At 37.7% G+C, this 21,475-nt stretch overlaps 1 protein-coding gene across 2 annotated transcripts in view; it reads right to left on the reverse strand.

The window, feature by feature from the left end:
- Positions 1 to 21,475, reverse strand: part of GRB14 (growth factor receptor bound protein 14) — a 121,416-nt gene that overhangs the window by 17,868 nt on the left and 82,073 nt on the right. For both annotated transcript variants that reach the window (XM_046659415.1, XM_046659416.1), the window contains 3 exons: positions 7,255 to 7,376; positions 5,306 to 5,380; positions 2,440 to 2,577 (listed from right to left, as the gene is read on the reverse strand). In XM_046659415.1, the coding sequence (XP_046515371.1) occupies positions 2,440 to 2,577; positions 5,306 to 5,380; positions 7,255 to 7,376 (335 nt within the window). The remainder of the gene's footprint in view (positions 1 to 2,439; positions 2,578 to 5,305; positions 5,381 to 7,254; positions 7,377 to 21,475) is intronic.

Here is a 21,475-nt window from a genome sequence, read left to right on the forward strand (position 1 = left end):
GAGGGAAAGGAGGTGAAGGGTGACGTAAAAATATAATGGGCAGTTGATTTTAATGAGAAACTTGTTGAAGAGGTAAGAATTTAGGAATTAAAGAGACATTATCATATCTTCCAGTGAAGAATCACTAGAAAGACACTGAGACAGATATGATTACTGAATTCAGAAGCCACTTTTCTGATGGTCCAGAAAACTGGGAAAGGAGCAACCTCAATAAAATGGTTAAGAAAAAGTCTAAAATCCTAATTACAAAAACGGATAATCATTCATCCTAACATTATGATAGGAAAACTTGAAAACTAGTTTAAATGTTCAAGGAAAATTATTTAAATGCGTCTATATGATAGAATACTAATAGTCAAGCGATACACACTTAAAACGAAAGATTTCTGTAAGGGGATGGGTTACTAAATTAGTAGAGCCCCATTCCATGAAGACTTCTACGAGTTACAACTCAAGGAAACACACAACACACACACACACAAGCAGCAACAAAGGAAAACTGTATATGAGGGCAAGGAGGAAACTATGAAAGAACAGTTCGGGAAAATATGGAAAAGAGTCAAATATTATTCCTTTGAGGCTCCAAATCTCCCATTAGTACCACTACCCAAATATCTGGTCTCCATCATTAACTGTGTTCTGGGGATTTCCTTTTGGATGCTTCAACCTCAACACAGTATATCTAGAACTAAAATCATTATCTTATCTCTAACATAGTGACCTTCTAGCAAACCTTCTATTCCTGTTTATTCTATTAAATCATTTTCTATTTCTTTGTTTCTTTCTCCAAAAACATTTTTAAATGCATCCTCTTCTTTCATATCAATCAGTCAGCAAAACCTGGCCACTTACCACTTAATCTTGCACCCATCCTTTTCTTCTCCCTCCACTGCTCATCCTAGGTTAGATTTTATCACCTCCACCCTAGATTATTGAAATGATCATCTAATTAGCCTCTGTGTTTCTAATCAATCTCTCTCCCTTCCTCCTACTCTCTCCCTGCCTCCCTTGCTCCATCCCCCTCACTCTCTTTTTCTCTCTCTCTCCATCTCTCTACTTGATGTTTTAAGCTCCCTATGGCCATTCTAATCTTTTTCTGACTTGATCATTTCACTCTCTTGCTCAAAATTTTTTACTGGCTTCCTGCAGCGAGTTGAATGATAGCCCCCAAAATGATATGTCCATGCCCTAACCCTGAGAAACTGTGAATATGACTTGATTTGGAAAACGGGTCTTTGCATAGGTAATTAAGTTAAAGATCTCAAGATAGGATCATGTTAGATTATCTGGGTCAGCCTTAAATCCAGTGACTATGTCCTTATAAGAGACACACAGAGAAAGAGGAGAAGGTCATTTGAAGACAGAGGCAGAGATGGAGTTAAGCATCACAATCAAAGAGGCACCTGGAGCCATGACTGGCCAAGACATAAAATCCTACTGCAAATTAAAGGATCAAATAATGAGAATGAGAAATAAATAATGGATGAGCATTTCCAGCATATAAGAAAAATAGGAATTTGCAAATTGAATGTGTATATTGAGAATCAAGCCAGATTTATCAGGATATATTTGAACGTACCTAGGAATATGGCAGGGAAATTACTGAACACAAATGAATAGAACAATATCTGAAAAATAGCCAGGGAAAAATGACAGTTTACCCATAAAGAATCAACAATGTTGTCATTGACAACAATGGATTAAATGAAAATAGAATTAAAATAGCCTCTCACGAAAACTCTCAAAAGTAGTTCCACTTAAAAGATATCAATGTATTGCATAAAATGTCAACACTTATAAAACATAGACCATATGGCAGAGTCAACATTGACTAGACTACATAGAAACACAGATCACATAGCGCTGAGCACTGTGGGAATTATATAAGTGATTACTTATGTGTGTATGGACATCTGCAAGCGCATGTCTCTATAACTGTATATACAAGCACACAAATAAACAGATATATTTACCCCTGATCATAACATAACTTCCTCTAGGAATTTATAATCTAGCTAAGGAGCCAAAACTAACACACTCAAAGGAATTAAAGAACTGTTATTACTAACTGCATCAACAGAAGTTCAGAAGTGGGCAAGACCAGTCATATGACCTGGAGTAAAAAGAAAAGACGTGAACTATGCTGGGCCTCAAAATCTTTGGCCTAGGATGAGGAGAAAGGGGTAAAATTCAGAGTGGGGAAGAAATGAGCAAGGTATGTGGTACTGTAATGAGAGTACCTAGATTCCATCAAACAACGTATGTTGAAAATAGTGGTAAATAAAGCTGAATAGTTTTTAAACAGATTATGGCAAATGTTTGGAATTCAAAAAAATTACCAACTTCTGACATCAAGTAATAACGTAATAAATAAAGCAAAATCCATTTTAACTTACAACTTATATAAGATTCATAACACACGACTGATATTTCAATTACCTTTGATGTCCCTTTAGTAGAAAAATATAAACCAGATCTTCTCAGAAGGAAGTAAATCTTTTTCCAGGACTTCTTTCCCTGTTCTTTTGCATGTAAGAAGCCATGGATTTCAGGATATGTGCTTGAACTCAGAAACATCTGAAAGAAAAATCAGACATTCTCATACTGTTTTTGAATCAATGATACTGTACTATATACTAATCATGCTAAGATTTCAAACAGAAACACGTAAAACCTAACAATGTCAATACCACTTACATGCCATTGCAAAAATGACAATATATACACAACAGGAAATAAGTCTTTCGAGTTCCAAATGAAAATATATTCACAAAATATACATTCTAAGGGATCAGTACTTGACCAAACACCAAAATTATAAGCTATCTGAATGTCCATTTGAAAAGCTGGACTTCATCTATGGAGTTAAATCCTGATATTTTTCATCCTTTTCTATGATTTTGCTTGAGAACCTATCAACTTCAACTTCATATGGTCTAAGACCACAATCCTGACTTCAATTATTCAATTATTAAGAAAGCTGAGCCAAGTTCACCCCCTTCATGAGAGGAAAACAAACAACCTCTTCTTTGTCCTCTATGGTTCTCAGTTGTGGGTGCCGATGGCAGATTGTGTTTTCCAAAGAGAACTGCAACAATATCTTCCATCCTACATGCTCTTCTGCACAGTAATCTTGCCAATGAATCAGGAAACGGAGAGTCTGTTTCTCCAGCCCTTGAATCTGAGTAAGGCTTGTGACTGCTTTGACCAAAAAATATGGCACCAGTGACAGGTGGTTCTAACTGTAGTCCTTAGCTAACCTGAGGGCTTCCGGGGCCTCCACTACTTAACTCTCGGAAGCTAGCTGTCACATAAGAAAAGTGACTAACCCTGAGACAGCTATGTGGTAAGAAGCCCAAAGCAACTAGAACAGGCCTGAAGGAGGAGACATCATGTGGCGAAAGAAACATCAGGAGTACCAGGCACACAGTGAAAAGCCATCTTAGAAGGGGATCCTCAACCGCACTGGGAGTCAATGTGCCTCAGAGATGAGCCACCGGTTAAAGCCTTCCCAAATTCCTGACCCATAAAATTGCTGGCAAAATGTGAGTGGGTACTTAAGCCATCAGCGTTTGGAACAGTGTGTTACACAGGAATAATTAGCTGAGACGGCAGGCATGTGTTGGTCAGGAAAACGCGAATGAAAAGGAATGGCTCTATCCGAGTGGCTGTGCTCAGCATCTTTAATAAGACAGTGAAATGCATTAGTGTCTCATTAAAAGAAGAAAATAGAAATCCCTATGAATAAACAAATGCAAAATGGAAAAACTGAAAGTAAGAGAAATGATTAGCTAAAACAATGTAACATATTTTAAAAGGCCACTCAGGGAAATGCTGATAGTAGATATTTATGTTTTTTAAAGTAAATTACTAAAAAAAATTAAATTTAATGAGCCACAGATATTAATTAATTGACATGCAAAACAGGCAAGTAGGTTTTTTAGTTTTGAGTGCTTTCCAAGTTATTAAACCAAACCAATTAAATTTTAAAAAGGGAGTCATAGAGGTCACACTGGAAAAAGAAGAAACGTTTTAGAAAGTGGAAACACTGCCTCAGTGGAGAGAAGAGGTCAGGGGCACATGCAGGACTATCTGATTTCAAAGCTAAAATTTTTCTTGTTTTTATAAATGAATATTAAGGTAATATAACTATATTATAGGAGAACTTGGGAAAGGAGACAGAAGAAAAACTCCAACCTACTGCCCTGTCACAATACAGTAGTGAAGCATCGAGAAGCCCTGAGAGCTGGGGTTCTGGGGCCCTGCCCTAATATTCTGATGGGGTGCCTGTGAAAACCCAGTAGCATATAAGTAGCTTTTTCAAGAAAAATCTCTTGAGGCTAACCCTATTTCTAAAATATTTTGAAGTGCAAAAATTAAATATAACCTATTAGAAAACACATCTGTGATACTCAATATATTTAAATACCAATATATTTAAAGTGCTATCTATATTGGAAATATTAAGTCTTTTTCATCGAAGATCAGAGAATACCGAATGGGTATGGGGATGCCCAGGGCTTCACTCAAACAGCAACCATTACATAAACATTGCTCAACATTAACCTGTTAACAACTGTAGAGCTTCTGATGTGAAATCGACTAGTCTATCAAAAACAAAATCGCAACTGAAATCATTCTTTTATTGCAAGAAAAATGTCTGGGAAAATGATCACCTAAAGCCACTGCCAGTTTGGAAGAAATGAGCCCAACAGATGCAAAAGTAAAGAGATTTTTAATTAAATAACTACATTCGTAATTCAGCAAATTCTACAAAATTCTACTGAAGTATTTGTATCATAGCTATTATAAATGTAGCTATTACAAATGTGAGTGCAAGAAATAGATCTATTCTGTATCTTTTTTCTCCTTTCATTTAATTGCTAAATATCTTATCACATTTAGGGGTTCAGGGCATTTATTATAAAAGTTAACACTAATCTGTTAGTAAAATATCTACAATTTACGGGGAATTTTGATTTTTAAAAAAACTAACGTAATCTTTAAACATATCACAGAGCAAAACTCTGGAAGTTTCCTTTCACGATACGTTTTAAATGCTAAAAATCCTTTGACAATTGGCCAAAACTGGGAATAATAATATTGTTGGAGGCTTTATCAATTTAGGGAATTCTTTATGCAGGTTTTGTCCTTTTCTTTCCTCTTCTTTTCTTTTTCGTTTTACCTCTAGCAAAAATTAACCATTCTAGGCATAACATTTCAAAATCTGGGCATGTTTATTCATATTTTAAAGTTTCCCTTTTCTATGTTATTACTTACATACTTTAACGAAAATATATTTTACCTGCAAAATCTGTGTGGGGGATATTTCACCATTGGTTTCAGTTGCAAAAGACACCATATGCTCTGGAAAAAAATACTGACGAAAAGATACGTTACATTATCACAAAACCCATGCTAGAAAGATTCAGTTATGACCAATATAGTAATCTACAGCAAAAGTTCTTCAAATCAATGTGTTGAAATTCACCCAAAGTGCTTGTAAAAATGCTGGTCCCTGGACTCTACCTTCAGGTATCTTAATGAGACAAAAAGAGTAGGGCCCAAAGATGAGCAAACCCCTCAGATGATGTTGATGCACAGACTCCTGTACGTCTAGTTACAAAACTCTGTCCTTGGGGTGACAGTGTGCTTGCTCCCGTCTCTTGTCCCTGAGTCCTGCGACGGCTCCAGCAGGTATTAAAAGACTATCAACTCTATTTTATAAAGTCAAGGACCATAGAAGTAAAGGGTACACCCAAGGTCACAGCCCACAGTGCAGAGGAGCAAGGGCTTTGACTGGGGCCAGGGAGCTGAAAGTCCAGTCCTTTCCACCTACTGTTTCTCCAAACTTGTATGATCATAAAATTCACCCAGGGCAGTTGTCTAAAACAGGAATTCCCAACCCTCATTCCCGGAGTGTCTAATTCAGTGGGTCTGGGTAGATCCTGGATCCTGGGTGTTTAAAAAGCACTCTCTTCCTCCCCTAGGTAATTTTTATGATCAGAGAAGTTTGGGAAAATACATTCTACTATACTTCCTGTAAGACAGGGTTTTTCAACAGTAGTTCTATTAACATTGGTCTAACAACACTGTGTTGTGGGGGGCTGTGCTGTGCATCGTAGGGTGTTTAGCAGCATTCCTGGCCTCTACCCACGAGCAGCCCTCCCCACCTCCCAGTTATGACAACCAAAAAGGTCTCCAGACATTGTCAAATTGCCCCCTAGTTGAGAACCACTGCTATAGGTCTACAAACTGAATGCACAACCTTGTTTAAATTTAAAAAGAAAGATAAAACCAAAAACGAGCACTAAACCATATGCCTTTAACTATGACTTTTAAATTCTTCCTTTTAATAAAGATTCACAACAAGAAAACAGTTTCCCTTCAAATTCTAATTCTGTTTAATTTTTCTCAGGACCCTTCTTTGTCAAAGATCATCCCATTATGTTTCTATTAATAGGTTCAAATAAAAGAGAAAGTAAGAGGTCTTTCAGGGTTTGAAAATATTCTATTATGGTGTGTATCATATATTTTTCATAAAGGATCATTTCAATCCAATTATCCAAAACTTAGTGTAAAAATATGCTACAGCTGCAGAGACAAAAACAATTTAAAATAATGAGCCCAGAGGCTATTCTGACTTCTCCAGATCCCTAATCTTCATTAGAATGTGACATACATTTATTTTTTCTTTCAAAGAGAACTATAATGAAAGTACTATTTACTAGATAATGCACTGGTCTTTATCTCATTTCTACTTAGCTCAGTAATTATTACACTGAAAACAAAATACTTTGGAACAGCAAGACTCACGTCAATCTTAAATATCTGGCTAAGTTACAACATTCCCAACAATGATCAATCTGTTTTTACTTTTAAAAAATTCTTATTTAAATTTCCTAAATTCTGCGAAAAGTGTTAAACTATAATATTTTGGAAACTGCTTGAGGATCTCTAATAATCTATTCCCCAAACCAAATGTTTAGTAGTTTTTTCTTTTTCTTAAAAAGAAAGAAAAAGAAGCAATAGTTGCCCAAAACTGTGTGTCTGAACTTCTGTGATGATGCTGACTAATCACTATTAGAGTAAGAAAAAATGTGACTATAATTTTAAAGGACCAGAATTCTTACCTACAATTCACCAAATACGGAAGTGTATTTTACTTATAGGGACTCTTTTCTTCACATAAAATAAAATAAAATTTAACTAATTAATTTATTTTTCATAACTATCAATGGGGATTTTACTTACCATTGGATTTTTAAAGAATTCATATTTGGCATAATTTTTTCTAAAGTATAGCTTATTTTCTTCTTCCATTCCCCAGTTAGACAGCACTTCAATCACCAGCTCATGGTCTTCTATTGTTCTTTCTGTAAAGAATGTTTCAGTGAACACGTCAACAAATAGACAAGATAGGTAGGTAGGTAGATAGACAGACAGACAGGTAGGTAAACAAATATATAAGGATATAAATATTCATAAACTATATAAAATATATTATGCATCTATCTTTATTAAACATAGCAAATTTCAACTCAATTCTGAAATAGCCAGATGGATAAAGTTCTCACCAATTTTGAATTAATAATGTTGATTTTTATGCCAAAACAGACTGCAACCTGAAGAGGCAAATGACATAAAATAGCACAATGCACTCTTTGCTAATTCTCAATCTCCTTTTATTGCTATGTAAATTATAAGTTGGATAACAAATCTACATTAAGAATATGGAGCTATTCTTTTTTTCTCTAATTCATCATGTTGCCAAAATTAAAATATGTGCCTCAAGGCTGAACAATTCACCTCATTAAGAGACAAAAAATTTTGACAGGTTCAATATGCATTTAAGACACATAATATGGAAAGCTAAGAAAAATTAAAACAAATGCTTTAAAAGGAAAATTTTAATGCAAGTACACAGAATCTTTTAAGAAACCTAACTTCTTGTGGCACTTACACTTCAAAACTAGTGTTCAGGCAAATATATTTTTTATTAAGAATGAAGATAGGGGGGCTGACCTAGTGGCACAGTGGTTAAGTTTGGGTGCTCCACTTTGGTGGCCTGGGGTTCACTGGCTTAGATCCTGGGTGCAGACCTACACACTGCTCATCAAACCATGCTGTGGTGGCATCCCACATACAAAATAGAGAAAGACTGGCACAGAAGTTAGCTCAGGGCCAATCTTCTTCACCACAAAAAAATAAAAAGGAATGAAGATAGAAGGAAGATAGGTAGGTAGGGTGAGAAGGCTCTTACGAGAAAAGGCACTTAAATGAAATAAGCAATGACAACTTTAAAGAGGTAAATATAACACTCAAAATTCCTATTTTACTAAGAAACTATGATATTCATAGCAATACTATTCATAATAGCCCCAAACTAGAAACTACCCAAATGCTTATCAACATGAAAATGAATAAATTGTGCAAAATCACACAATGAAATATATACTATAACATATAACTGTATGCATAAATTTCATAAACATAATATTAAATGAAAGAAGTCAGACACAAAGAGTACAAATTACATGATTCCACTTATATAAGGCTCGACACAGGTAAAACAAATTTATGGTGTTAGAAATCAAGATCATGGGGAGAGTGGGTGAATGGGCAGGGGCAGGAGGAGAATCATTGGGTGGGGGTAATATTCTTTTTCTTGATCTGGGTGTTGTTGGATCCTCAGATATATATCTGAGAATTCACTGAGTTGTCCATATACGGTTTGTTTACTTTTCTTAAGGTATGTCATACTTTAATAAAAGGTTAAAGAAAAGTAACTGTGAAATTACTAACGCAAAACAGGGAATGGAGAACAGCCAAATAAGGAATATAGAAATCTGCTTTTTTAGGTGCCTCTAAGACCTTTTTAAAAAGTACCTGTGTTTCAGAAATTCAACACTCGGGAGTGATCTGTGACCTACAACACCCGAACCCTTGAAAGTAATGTCTACTTAAATAGAAGCTTATTCATCTGAAAGGAAGTTCTTGTAAGAGTGTTCAATGAATATGGATGAGTTTGAGCTAAGTGTGCATCAACACTCTGGGTCCTGTTCCTAACTCCCATTGCTCTTTTTCTGTCTCATTGACAAGCCCCCGTAGCTCCTTCTCCCTCCTAAGAGGCAGTCCTTGGCTCAACGCTTTTCCTTCCCTTTCTCTAAACTAATTCACTCTCCCCTCTTCAGCCATCACGTCTGTCAAGTTCCTTGAAGCAAAATCTCAGGCTACGGTTGTTTTAACTCATATACCAGGCCTAACTGCCAGACTTTCCACCACCTCAAACACAGAATGTCTAAAACCAAAGTCAGTATGGTGGCTCTTCAAAATATTAAACAATTCCAGCAATTCCACTTTCAAGTATACAACCAAAAGAAGTGAGAGCAGGGAATGGAACAGATATTTGTACACCAACGTCCACAGTATCATTCACAACAGCCAAAAGGTGGAAACATCCTACTGTCCGCCAACAAAGGAATGGATAAACAAAATGTTGTATAGACATAAAATAGAATATTATATGGATATATTATATATATACTATATATATTATATATATATATATATAATGGAATATTACACATGCTACAACATGGCTGACCCTTAAAGACCTTAAAGTAAAATAAGACAGACACAAAAGAACAGATACTGTATGATTCCATTTACATGAGGTACCTAGAATAGACAAATTCACAGAGCCAGAAAGTAGAATGGTGACAGGGACTGGGAAGGAGGAATGAGGAGCTATCATTTAATGGTTTCAGCGTTTCACTAAGGAAAGACAAAAATGTCCTAGAGATGGACGGTGGTGATAGCTGCACAACAATATGAATGTACATAATGCCAGTGAAGTTTACCCTTAAAAATGGATAAAATGGTAAATTTTATATTATGTACATTTTACCAAAATAAAAATAGAAAACAAAGACAAAACAAAGTCATCTTCCTCTTTCCCTCTCAAACTGCTTTTTCCTAAATTCTCCCATCTCCGTTACATCTTTTCTATATGCACTTCAATATCCTCCACTCTTGGCATCCCCAAACATCAGGGATTCTTCCTCCAAGCGTCTCTCACACAACCAACAACCCCCAACCCATTCCCACTATCGCCATTCCATTTTAGGCCCTCACCTTCTCTTAACTTATCTCCAGAATTCTAGTTCTTCCAATCCAATCGGGACACTAATATCACAGCAAACCTCATAAAATATTTGTGTCGATGTGACCCCTGCTCAAAAAGCTTGTCTACTTCCTACTTGTTATAAACCCACGTGGTCTGGCAGCTATAATATTCATTCACTTATTCATTCAACAAATATTTATCGAAGGCCTACACGTGTCAGACTTTCATCTTGGGGCTTGGAATTTTATAGTGAACAAGACAGTCAAAAATCACTGATTCTAATGGGAAGACATGAAGAATAAATAAAATGTAAATCTTCAAAGGCGGCAATAAACACTACAGAGAAAAACAGAGCAGGGAAGAGGGAGAGAGGAGGGCACAGGGGAAAGGAATTCATTTTCAACAGCTTGTGAGGGAAAGCCTCGCTGAGAAGGTAATGTTTGAACAAAGACCCAAAGGAGAAGAGGGCATGAGCCAAGAAGATATCTAGAGGAAGAACAAGAACAAAGCCCTTGAGGCAAGAGCAAGGCTGGGATGTTTGAAGTACCGCAAGGAGGTTAATGTGGCTGAAGCTGAGTGAGCAACAGGGAAAGAACTAGAAGAGGTTAGAAAAGTAGTGGTGATGAGCTGGGGGGATTGGATAGAGCCCTGCCGTTCATAGTGAGGATCTGGCTTTTCCTCTAAGTTAGAGAAGTCATTTTGAACAGAGAAGTAACATAAATGGATTTATGTTTTCATTGGATCACACTGGCTGCTGGGTAGAGAACTGATTTTAAAAGGCTTAAGGGTAGAAGCAGGAAGACCATTTAGTAGAATATTGCAATTAACAAGGGATATGGCTTGAGATTAGAATGGTAGCAGCGGACGTGCAAGAGGTAGGCAGAATCTGGATCTATTCTGAAGGTAGAGCCCACAAGATTTGCTGACAAATTGGATATGGAATGAGAGAGACAGGGTAATTAAGAAAGACACTAAACTTCTTCGTCTAAGCTCTTAGAAGGACTATTTTACGACTAATGAGCTCGAGATGTAAGAGAAGCAGGTTGTGGGGAGATCCAGTGGCCACTGAGATACCGAGCAGGAAGCTGCAACTCTTTCTATCCTTACTTTTGTTGACTTCTCACCCAAACCCAGCTGGTGTTTTCAAACTTATGAAACACAGGTTCACATTACTAAACACACAGTATGTGAAGCACTATATCTATATTCTTTGCAACTACAGTGGGAGAAAATTTCAAGGCAGTGAAAAAGATGTTTGCTTGTTTGTTTTACCAACCTGTATTTCTTTGTACCCATTACCTCTCTCAACCATAAGGAAACAACGTATGTTCTGCCCTCAAGATACACTGTATAGAGCGGGGAAAAAATGACAGAGATGCATTTTGAGTTTCAAAGTAGACTTATCAGTCATTGACAAATAGAATTTCTTGGAGAGAATCATGTCTCCATTGCCTCACACAGGGATCCAGCCTCTGTCCTCTGGGAAAGGAGCTGGAGTTAAGGCGTTAGTGGAGGAAAGGGCGGAATGGAGACTGAGAGGGAGGTAGACAATAAGTGGATGATGTAGGCCCCAAGTGACCCTGTCTCCTGTCCCCTCCGAGAACGAGAACTCTTGCAGAGTGAGGAGTTGATAGTGATAAAATGCCAGATATGTTTAACGGTGGTGTGTGGCTCAAACCAGAGTGTAGCCTTGGGAGATCTGTAGGCTCAAACAGAAATCCTGCATCTGGCATGGTGGAGAAGCAATGGCTGAGTGCACCCTTGAGGCAGAGGAGTTCACAGCATCCTAGGTGTGGGGAAAGAGAACTGCAGTAGTACCAAGTCCAGAAGGAAGATGGAAGGGCTAAGAGAAGACCATGAATTTAAGGGACTTTATGTTACAGTCAATAAGCTTGAGAGGAGCAAGGGTTTCCAGAACATTACAAGTTGGACAAGAGTCAGACAAATACCCCTCCTGGGACTTAAATGCCCCACCAGACTGTTGGCGGAGTTAAAGTAGGTCTGAAACTTCAGGTGAGAATATTCTAAACCCGGTGTAACTCATTTATAGAACCTGAACTTATTATTTACCCCAAGAAGACTGAGAACAATCTGTAAAGCAAACAATAGAAGATTAAACTGTCTGCCATTAAGAAGGCAGGAGACCGAGAGTAAAAAATTAATTCAAGTTATAGAAATAAAGAAAATTATATTTCTGCAAGTCTCAATCTGAGATCTTTTTCATTACTGTATTTGATTCGAGTAATATCTTCAGTAGGCTAACTAATGGCCCCAAAGAGATCAGGCCCTAATCTCTGGAACGTGTAAATGTTAACTTATATGGTAAAGCCTCTGCAGATGTCATTAACTTAAAGATACTGAGATGAGGATATTATCCTGGATTATCCAGGTGGGTCCCAAATCCAATCACAAGTATCCTTATAAGAGACAGACAGAAGATTTGACACAGACATAAGAGAAAAGGGCAACATGACCACAGAGGCAAGGACTAAAGTGATGTATCCACAAGCCAAAGAATGCTGGCAGCCACCAGAAGCCAGAAGAGGCAAGGAATGGATTCCCCGTAAAGCCCCCAGAAAGAGCGTGGCCATGCCAACACCTTGACTTCAGCCCAGTGAAATTAATTTTGGACTTTTCACCTCCAGAGCTGTTAAAGATTACATTTCCATTGTTTTAAGTCTCCAGGTTTATGGTAATATGTTACAATAGTCTTAGGAAACTAATATCAAAATCTAATGAGCAAGTTGTATTTCCATTTTACAGAAAATGAACCTGAAGTTCAGAAAGGCAAACATCTGAGGATTTGAATGGCGGCCACAGGTCTGGCCCCATGTCACTCTTTCCTCTGTACGGTATAGCCTCTGCCTTCGCTCCAGTTCCCACCGCAGGAGCATCCCCTTCTCCTCTGCTGCGTCTATTTATATCCTGTTCATTCTTTCTGTGTCAGCTAAAATCTCTCTTTCACATTCCTGAGGTTCTCATGTTTCAATTGCCTGAAAATCTTTTATTTTGAAATGCGTTCAATAAACACGTGCTAACTAAGTGAAAAAAAACCACGATTTTAGTGCAAGGGGAAAGAAAATAATGGACAATATTTCAAATTATATCAATCTTAATCTCACATAAATCATTTGAATTTGGACCGCATCCAAAAAGAAAATAAAAGTGCAGAAGAACCAAGCTGCATGTGAACAGCTATGACCAATGGGTAACAAAAGAACTGGTGTAACAGAGGGGGTCACCAAACAAGTGGGGGGCTAGTCAGGGTCTCGTGAACCACACGCAAATGAAGCCCAGCACACCAATCTAGAAAGGAAAAATAAGGGATATGATACTGGCAGAACATTTCACAGAACTATAATACCAAATGTTTAAATAATGCAATTACTAGCATCAGGAAAGTATTCTGGTAATCTTAAGAAGAAAAATTGCTTCAAATAAAGCTAGCAAAAAACAAGAACATGTGAGAAAGCAAAAGTCATACTTTCCCTTCCTTCAAAGAAGACTCTGGCACTATTCTATCGAACATTCAGATAACATATAAGAGGGCAAAATAAACAAAGTCTAGAGGATCAAATGAAGCTGCAGGTTTTTACCTCATATACTCATCTGGTAACAAAGATAAAATTTTCTTATTTCCAGCTTTTTAAAATTGTATTACATTAAAGAATCTGTTTAAATTCATACAACCCCATCCCAATTTGGATCCACTGCCAAATTCCATCCCCCAACAAAGTCTCATAATGTTAAAAGATTAATGTTACAATAATCCAAATAGCCCTAAGAAGCATAATTGATTATCAATTAATTACATCTTACAGAAAGTTCATGTTTCTTTAAAAAAGGCAGAAATCTAACTAACTACAGACTTTAACAGGGAGAAAGTTCAACATGAAAATACAAGATACCTAGATGGATTACTTTGACAGGAAATGAAAAATGCTTGAAGGGGAGGTGAAAAGGTGCTGAAGACCAGCCTTGTCTTGCCTAGGCCTGGACATAAGACACCCTCACCCAGAACTAAGAGCAGGAAGAACAAAACAAATACTCATCGGGATGGTTTCCACTTTTCTCCTGACTCTTCTTTACCCCATTCTAAAACCAAGCAGATTTTAACCATCTAAGTAATCCTGCTAAGTAATTTAGAATATCTTTTTTAAATATCAAAAACAAGCAAATCAATTCTATAACTACAGACTCTTTGCCACAATGTCCAAAAAAACCAGGGTATTAGGAGCTATTGCCCAGAACGAACTCAGATACATTTTGAGCTATCATTTGAGAAACGACCCCGGTATCATTCACATAAATTCATCAAGATTCTTTTAAAGACTTTATTTTTAAAACTTCATAAACCCATCTAAAATACTATATTAAAATATATTATTAAAACTTCACAAATATAAGTCTATTTAAAAAAACTATCTGAAGTATTTTTCAGGCATTGGAAAGTGAATTACAATGATCAAATACCACTCTTGTGTAGGTAGGAAAACAGGAGAGAAGCCCTCTTAAATCGCTTCAAAACAGCAACCAAAAGGGAGGAAAAAAAGGAAGAAAGCCTCCAAAAGAGTAAAACAAGTTTTTTAAAAACAAAAACAAAAGCTTCATATTTTTTCAATTTTATTTTTGTTTCTGATAGACAAGTGAAGCCTGATGGTAATAGAATGAGACATTACCAAATAATGATAACTACATATAATTCTATTTTCTATTTAGTTTTCAGAAACTTTTTCTTAAAAAAAGAGAGAGAAGAAAGAAGTTTCTTCTGAAACTGTTGATTTAACTTCAAAGTCTTTTAAAAAACCTCAATCTTCCCCCAGAACGGAAAGTGTTCACCTGTGACCTTCTGCCTGGATTTCTTCACTGAATCCACTGAAAGTACAGCGTGGGCTCAAATAGAAACCTGAGTCCCTACTCTTCTCATCACTTGATAAGAGAAGAAACAAAAGTGGCTTTTACCTCTAATTCGCCCAGAAAACAATTCTTTGTATACCTTTGTTACAGGAAACTCCAGGAGACAAATGGTCCTTGTACTTCTCTGTGCTGGGTAGAAACTACATACATTTTGTCAATCTTATTTTCAGATAAAAATGAACAGCCTCTGACCAAGCAAAGCAAAAACTGGAGAAGCAAAGAATAAAACAGGGCTCAATTTCTAAAAGGTTCCTTAACCTAAGAAAACTACTTAATACTGGCAAAATCCCCCAGAAAATTGCCACGGCCAGATTCAGCTCCCTCAACGTTATAATAGGAAAATCTTGACACTTCAGCTTGAAGGCTGTCAAGGCCTTGTGGATCATTCTTCAACAAATCGAAACAGTCCTCATGTTAACTCAGACTCAACGATCACAACTTGTATTCATAGACAGCCTTATTTTTCCACAAAGTATTTGCATATATACTATTTCAAACTGACTGGTAAATACCTGAAGAACTTTAAAACAGCTTCCATAAACTCTAAGTTACCCAAAGTATCCTTTAAGGACTCAGAGTAAATTTCTATTTGGGCATGGCATGCAATTTCTTTGGCTTCTTTTCCAAGTCTTTTCCTTCTAGGTACTTTGCAAGCCATCCTTTGAACTGTCTGATATAAATACCTTACAGTTTAGTACACCTTAGTTCAAAAACCATTTATTTGTCGTAGGCCCACTGGTTACAAAGATGTATACATAATCAGGGTCCCAGCTTTCACAGAATTACTGTCTAATTTTTATTACTATTAAGACAGTTGCAGAAAATGTTACAACAGCACAGAAGATGGGTACTTGGTCCAACTTGGGGCTTCAGGAAGATGTCTGAGCTAAGTCCTTAAAAATCTTTTAGAAAGTTAAAAATTTTTTTTTCTGATTACTAAAATACTATATTTCTATTACAGAAATTTGAAAAACACAGACAGCTGACAAACACAATTCATCTTTACACCTATCAATCAAGTATATTCCCTTCTTGTCTTTTTCCCTGGGCCTATATGAGTGCATTTGTATATATTTTTGACAAAATTTGGGAAATACTGTGCATATATATGTATAAAAACATATATATATAAAAACATATGTATACACACATACACATATACGTTTCCTAAATTTTGTGAAAAATATATACTTATATTCAGTCATTACAATATTACATTTGCCCACATCAGTCATCAAAAAAAGAACTCCAAAAACATGATCAAAAGCCAATAACCTTCGATCCTGTGGATGCACTCTAACTTACAACAGTCCCCTATGATTTTATACCATGAGGCTTTACTTTTCCAATTAATTGATATTGTAAATAATCCTGCTTGAACAGCCTTGTATCTACTTCTTGCTCAAATTTGCTTGTTTCCCACCCACCTATAGCGTGTACCTGTGAGGAGCATCACCTCACAGGACACAACTCATCAATATCGGTCCTAGTACTTCCTGCACCACTCTGTTATTTTTGGGATTTGTAATTTCCTAAACGATGTTCAAGAAGGGGTGGTGCCAGCAAGTACCCTGAGTGTCTCAAGGAACAGCTCTGAGCAGCAGAGGTCTGGGCCCAGGGGCTACGGGAGAAGCAGATGTGTCTCCCTACCTGCTCTCCGAGGGAAAGGGGGACTCTGCTTCACGAGGCTGAGCGTGGGAGCCTCCAACTGCTTTTCTCTCTCTCCTCTCCCCAGACTGTGGCACTAGGTTAGCTGTCAGTCAGTTTGGACAGCTGAGAGTTTTCATCTTACTTTACTTTCATAGGTATTTTTAGAAAATGGCTAGTGGTTATACCGTACTGCCATTTTTAACTAAAATTTCAAGCAAGCCTTGGAAGATGCACAGCAGCTAGGCAGGTTAAGATGGGCAAGAAAGGACTTCCTGAGAATCTTAACAGCACGAGCAAGGAAACCAAGGAGTAGAAACTGTAGGGTATGCAGGCAACTCCAGGCAGTTCTCGACTGTATAAGCTAAGAGGAGGCAGGGGCGAGATATGAGGCTGGAAATACAAGGGGTGGTCAGGTCACAGGTGCTATAAGACCTGCAGAAGACCTTGGGCCCTCATGCAAGGAGAATCAGGTCTGCATTCAGATGGATAACCTTGCTATGACCAGAGGCAAGAGAACCAGCAGCAAGGCTAATGTAATACCAGAGGAGAGAGATGATGAGGTCAGACTCAGGCTACGAGAATAGAGACAAGGAAAAATCAGCTGGACCAGGAGGCAGATTTAGTCATGAGCACTCTGCTGGTTTCATAGCCTCCGTCTCCAGCCTCAGTGTGCCACCAGGACACCATGTCTCCTCAAAGCTCAGGTCAGAGCTGTGTGAGTGTAAGTACAGATGAGAGCCCGGTGCCACGTGTCCTGAAGGCTTCGCAAGTATTTCTGCTGGTGATGACGGTGGTCACAACTCTGACCGCTGGTAGGTTCCAAACAGCACAGAAAGTACAACTACGTGTCGGCACAGACAACAGGAAAAACACTTGTGCCTCTTTTGTGAAAAAGAAAAACAGTGAAGGAGCAGCTTCAAAGCAGGCGGCCATGAAGGGTTTCCTCACCACCACTGTGCATTCTAGCTTAGACCAGTGGGTACAGCTGCACACATAAAAACAGTTTCATTAAAAGCCCCCAGTCATTCATTTTGCTTATTAAAGCCACTCCACAATGATATTCACAATGGAAATCTCAGCTGTCCCTAGCAATGACACTAAAATACAATTAATTCCTCCTCCTGAGGAGTTTATAGGTATGCGCTTGAGGTATTGTGTTAATTGCCACTGCTTCATACCATGGCTTCAATTAGGAATCAAAATGGGAGCAAGACAAACACGGATTCCATTAAGTTCCAGAGGACTGAAAACTCAAGTTCTTAACAATGATTATAACAGCAGAGGACTCCATCTGGGGAACTACAGTGACATCCAGTGGCTGTAAAGTAAGACACACCAGTTACAAGACTTGGGATGTTATATCATGAGAGAAGGGGAAATATTTGTTGATAGATGGATATTTTAAATTAAATATCTATAAAACTACATGTACAACTAGAACCTCATCATAACACGATCCAAAATCAGGCAAATCAGAGGTTCATGACAAAATCAGGATGTCTAGCTGCCTTTGATACTCTGCCTATTAACACTCCCAGCAGTGTACATTAATAATTATGGGCAGAGGATATGAAATATTGATATTGTATTCAAAGTTCCAAATGTCATATTACCATTCACGTTGTGTACAAACTCAAGGACAAGTCGTTTTCAACGTGATCCTCTTGCTCAGCCAAAATAAACAGCTGCCCCTGCTATAAAGTGAACTGGGTTGGATCAGTTTGATCCCAGTAATTTCAATACCACCTTGGGAAGGAAGATTGATCTGAAAATGTTCTCGAAGCTTCAAAATTTAAATGTGTGCTTATAGCATGCATGAGGCATAGAAATGGAGAGTGAGACAGAGACAAACCAACCACAGAATCTCAAGAACACTTGTCTCACCTAGTGGGGTGAGGAGAAACCAACTCGCTTCAGTGGAAAATACACAGACTTTAGAATTTTCCGGCACCTATATTTGTGCAATGTTTGATTCTGGGCAAAGTATTTCATCACTGAGTCTTTGTATTCTTGTATGTAAAATGGAGATTAAAAAACATACCCTGTAGGGTTGCTATGAGACTAAGTAATGAGTGCATCTATCAGGTTAATGTAAAACCTTTCTGTGCCTTGCACATATAAGACGCACATCAATAGCAGCTATCACACATATGCAATATCAAAAATACTAATCAGATAGAAGTTTCCTTTGCCACAGAAAATGTCACTCTGAAAACAGACTTTAGATTCCATAAACCTACCACATTTTGAATGTCAAGTGCTCCTCCTTCTGACTTTAGGAATTTGTGGTGTGCTTTAATGGATCAGAAGCAACAGGAGTAGCACATCTATTAACTAACAATAGATAGAATGTTTCTAAAAGAATGTCTCTAAAACTTTCCTAAGCTTATTTTGGTGATTAACATGAACTAAAGTCCAGAAAACCCTCAACTCTCTCTCATTTATCCCCTAAGTCAAAATGTTCTCCCTATAAGGCTTCAGATCTCACAAACACAAAACCCTCTAAATGTGCAGACTGTAACGTGCAGATGGCACAATGGGGCAGGCGCAACTAGCAGAAATGACAGCTGAGCAAGGATTAGTCCAGGAAGCCACAGGTAATTTGATGCAAAGGCAAAACAAAGTTGCTGAGCCTCCAAAAGGTCAAAACTTGAATTCTGGCCTTCTTAGTGGTAATTTTTTCTTTTTGGTGAGGAAGATTAGCCCTGAGCTAACATCTGTTGCCAACCTTCCTCTTTTTTTGCTTGAGGAAGATTGTCCACCTGTGCCAATCCTCCTCCATTTTTTGTATGTGGGATGCCGTCACAGCACGGCTCAACAAGCGGTGTATAGGTCCGTGCCTGGGATCCCAACATGTGAACCCCAGGCTGCTGAACAAGAGTGTGAGAACTGAACCACTACGCCACCAGGCCGGCCCCCTGAGCAGTAGATTTTTAAACTAAATCAGATCATATTGCTCTCCAACTCAAAGACCTCCAGTTACTTTTTCTCTCACTCAGTGTAAAAGTCAAGCCCCTCCAGCCTCCAAGACCCTACGTGAGCTGGCTCTGCGGTAACTCTAGAAAGTCCTCTCCCTCTACTTCCCCCCTTACTGACTCCGCTTCAGAAATGCTGGCCTCTTGGCTGCTTCCTGAACACAAGCACAGTGCCACAATGGGGCCTTTCCACTTGCTATTCCCTCTGTCCAGAACAATCTTCTTCCATGTAACTGCAAAGCCTTCTCCTGTCTGCTTCAAGTCTCTGCACAAACATCATGCTGTCAGGGACGCCTTCCCCGATCTTTCTATTGAATGTGCATCTCCCACCCCCGCCAGCATCCCTCTTCCCTGCCTGCCTTTTCTCCCTGGAGTTTCTCATCACCTAAGGGATTACAAATTTTAGTCACGTGTCTCTCGCCTTTCTCTTCCCACGAGAAGGCACACTCACAAGGGCAGTGTTTTTGTCTACTATGCTCATCCTCTACCACCAGGATCTACACACAAAACAGACTTGCTAGAGAATAGTCAACAAATATTTGCTAAACTGTCTGAGGAAGGCAACAAGGAAAGGAAGGGAGAGTTCCCAATTTTTATGGAATCTGTAAAGTGCAAAGAAAGAAATTAACATATTCAGGATGTATTTTTAAGGGCACACATATAAAAAGGGATGGCAGTCTACAAAAATGAAGACGTAGTAGAATTAGACATTATGTTAAAATAGAGAAACTAATAAAAATTATCTCAGTAATGTGAAATTATGGGTAATATTGTTTGCTTGACATCTTCATTTCTCAGTTATTTACACTGAGATGAATTATTTTGGTATTAAAAATATTTTTTAAAATAATAGATACCACCTCCTCCTTTTTAGAATTCTGTTCACTGATAACTCATCATTTTGATCAAAGAAAGGTCAAGAACATCTCCTGAACAATATACAGAGCTCACTAGCTGGTCACCAAAGTTTTGGCAAATAGTTTGTCCCTCAGCTCTTTATATCAATAGCACTCGCAGAAGACGTGCTGCTGAAGGTGTCCGCGGTCCATTCTACTGACAGAGGGCATCTGCAACTGCATATCACATTTAAGGGGGGAAAAAACCCCAATCTAGTTCTTCCCATTCATTGAAATATGCAAATGGAAAAAATGTTACTTAGTACCACTATTAGATTGAATAGATATTGCAAGAGTATTTATAAGCTACACACACAAACAAAAATCAAAAACATCAGTTTTATATTTGATGCTGAGGAAGAGCACAGCACCTCAACAGTAGTTACTCTCTTGTTATATTGTTAGATAAAGAAATGGAAGAAAAAAAAGATAAAGAAAACTGTTCCTCAAGAGCGCATAGTCATTAGCTATCATCATCTAACGTTTTGTTTCAGTGTATCCTTATAGAAATAAAGAAGCATATAAATAAAAATTTGGAAAAAGGAAAAAAATGGAAGCTGATTAATCTAACACACATTAGATTTTGGGTAGCATTAACATCTGTAATTTTTCTGCTACTTAAAGGTACAATCTGAGTGAAAACAAAAAGAAAAAAAACACAAGAAAGCTCTGAAACTAAATTCCTTTCTCAGAAGTTTTGGTTCACTGCATGGTTGATAAAGCCAACAGACAATATTCCCACATCTTTGATTTTATTTCAGCAGTTTCTAGAAAATATAGTAATGGAGAAATATTCTTCTATTTCTATTTCATGGCTAAAAGTTTAAATTTAGTGTGTTGCTCAAATTAATTCTCAATGTTCCATTTTAAGCCTCTATATTAAAAGACTTGTGCATTTTATTCCTTAA

The sequence above is a fragment of the Equus quagga genome, chromosome 4 (assembly GCF_021613505.1).
Source record: "Equus quagga isolate Etosha38 chromosome 4, UCLA_HA_Equagga_1.0, whole genome shotgun sequence".
In the NCBI taxonomy this organism is placed as follows: Eukaryota; Metazoa; Chordata; class Mammalia; order Perissodactyla; family Equidae; genus Equus; species Equus quagga.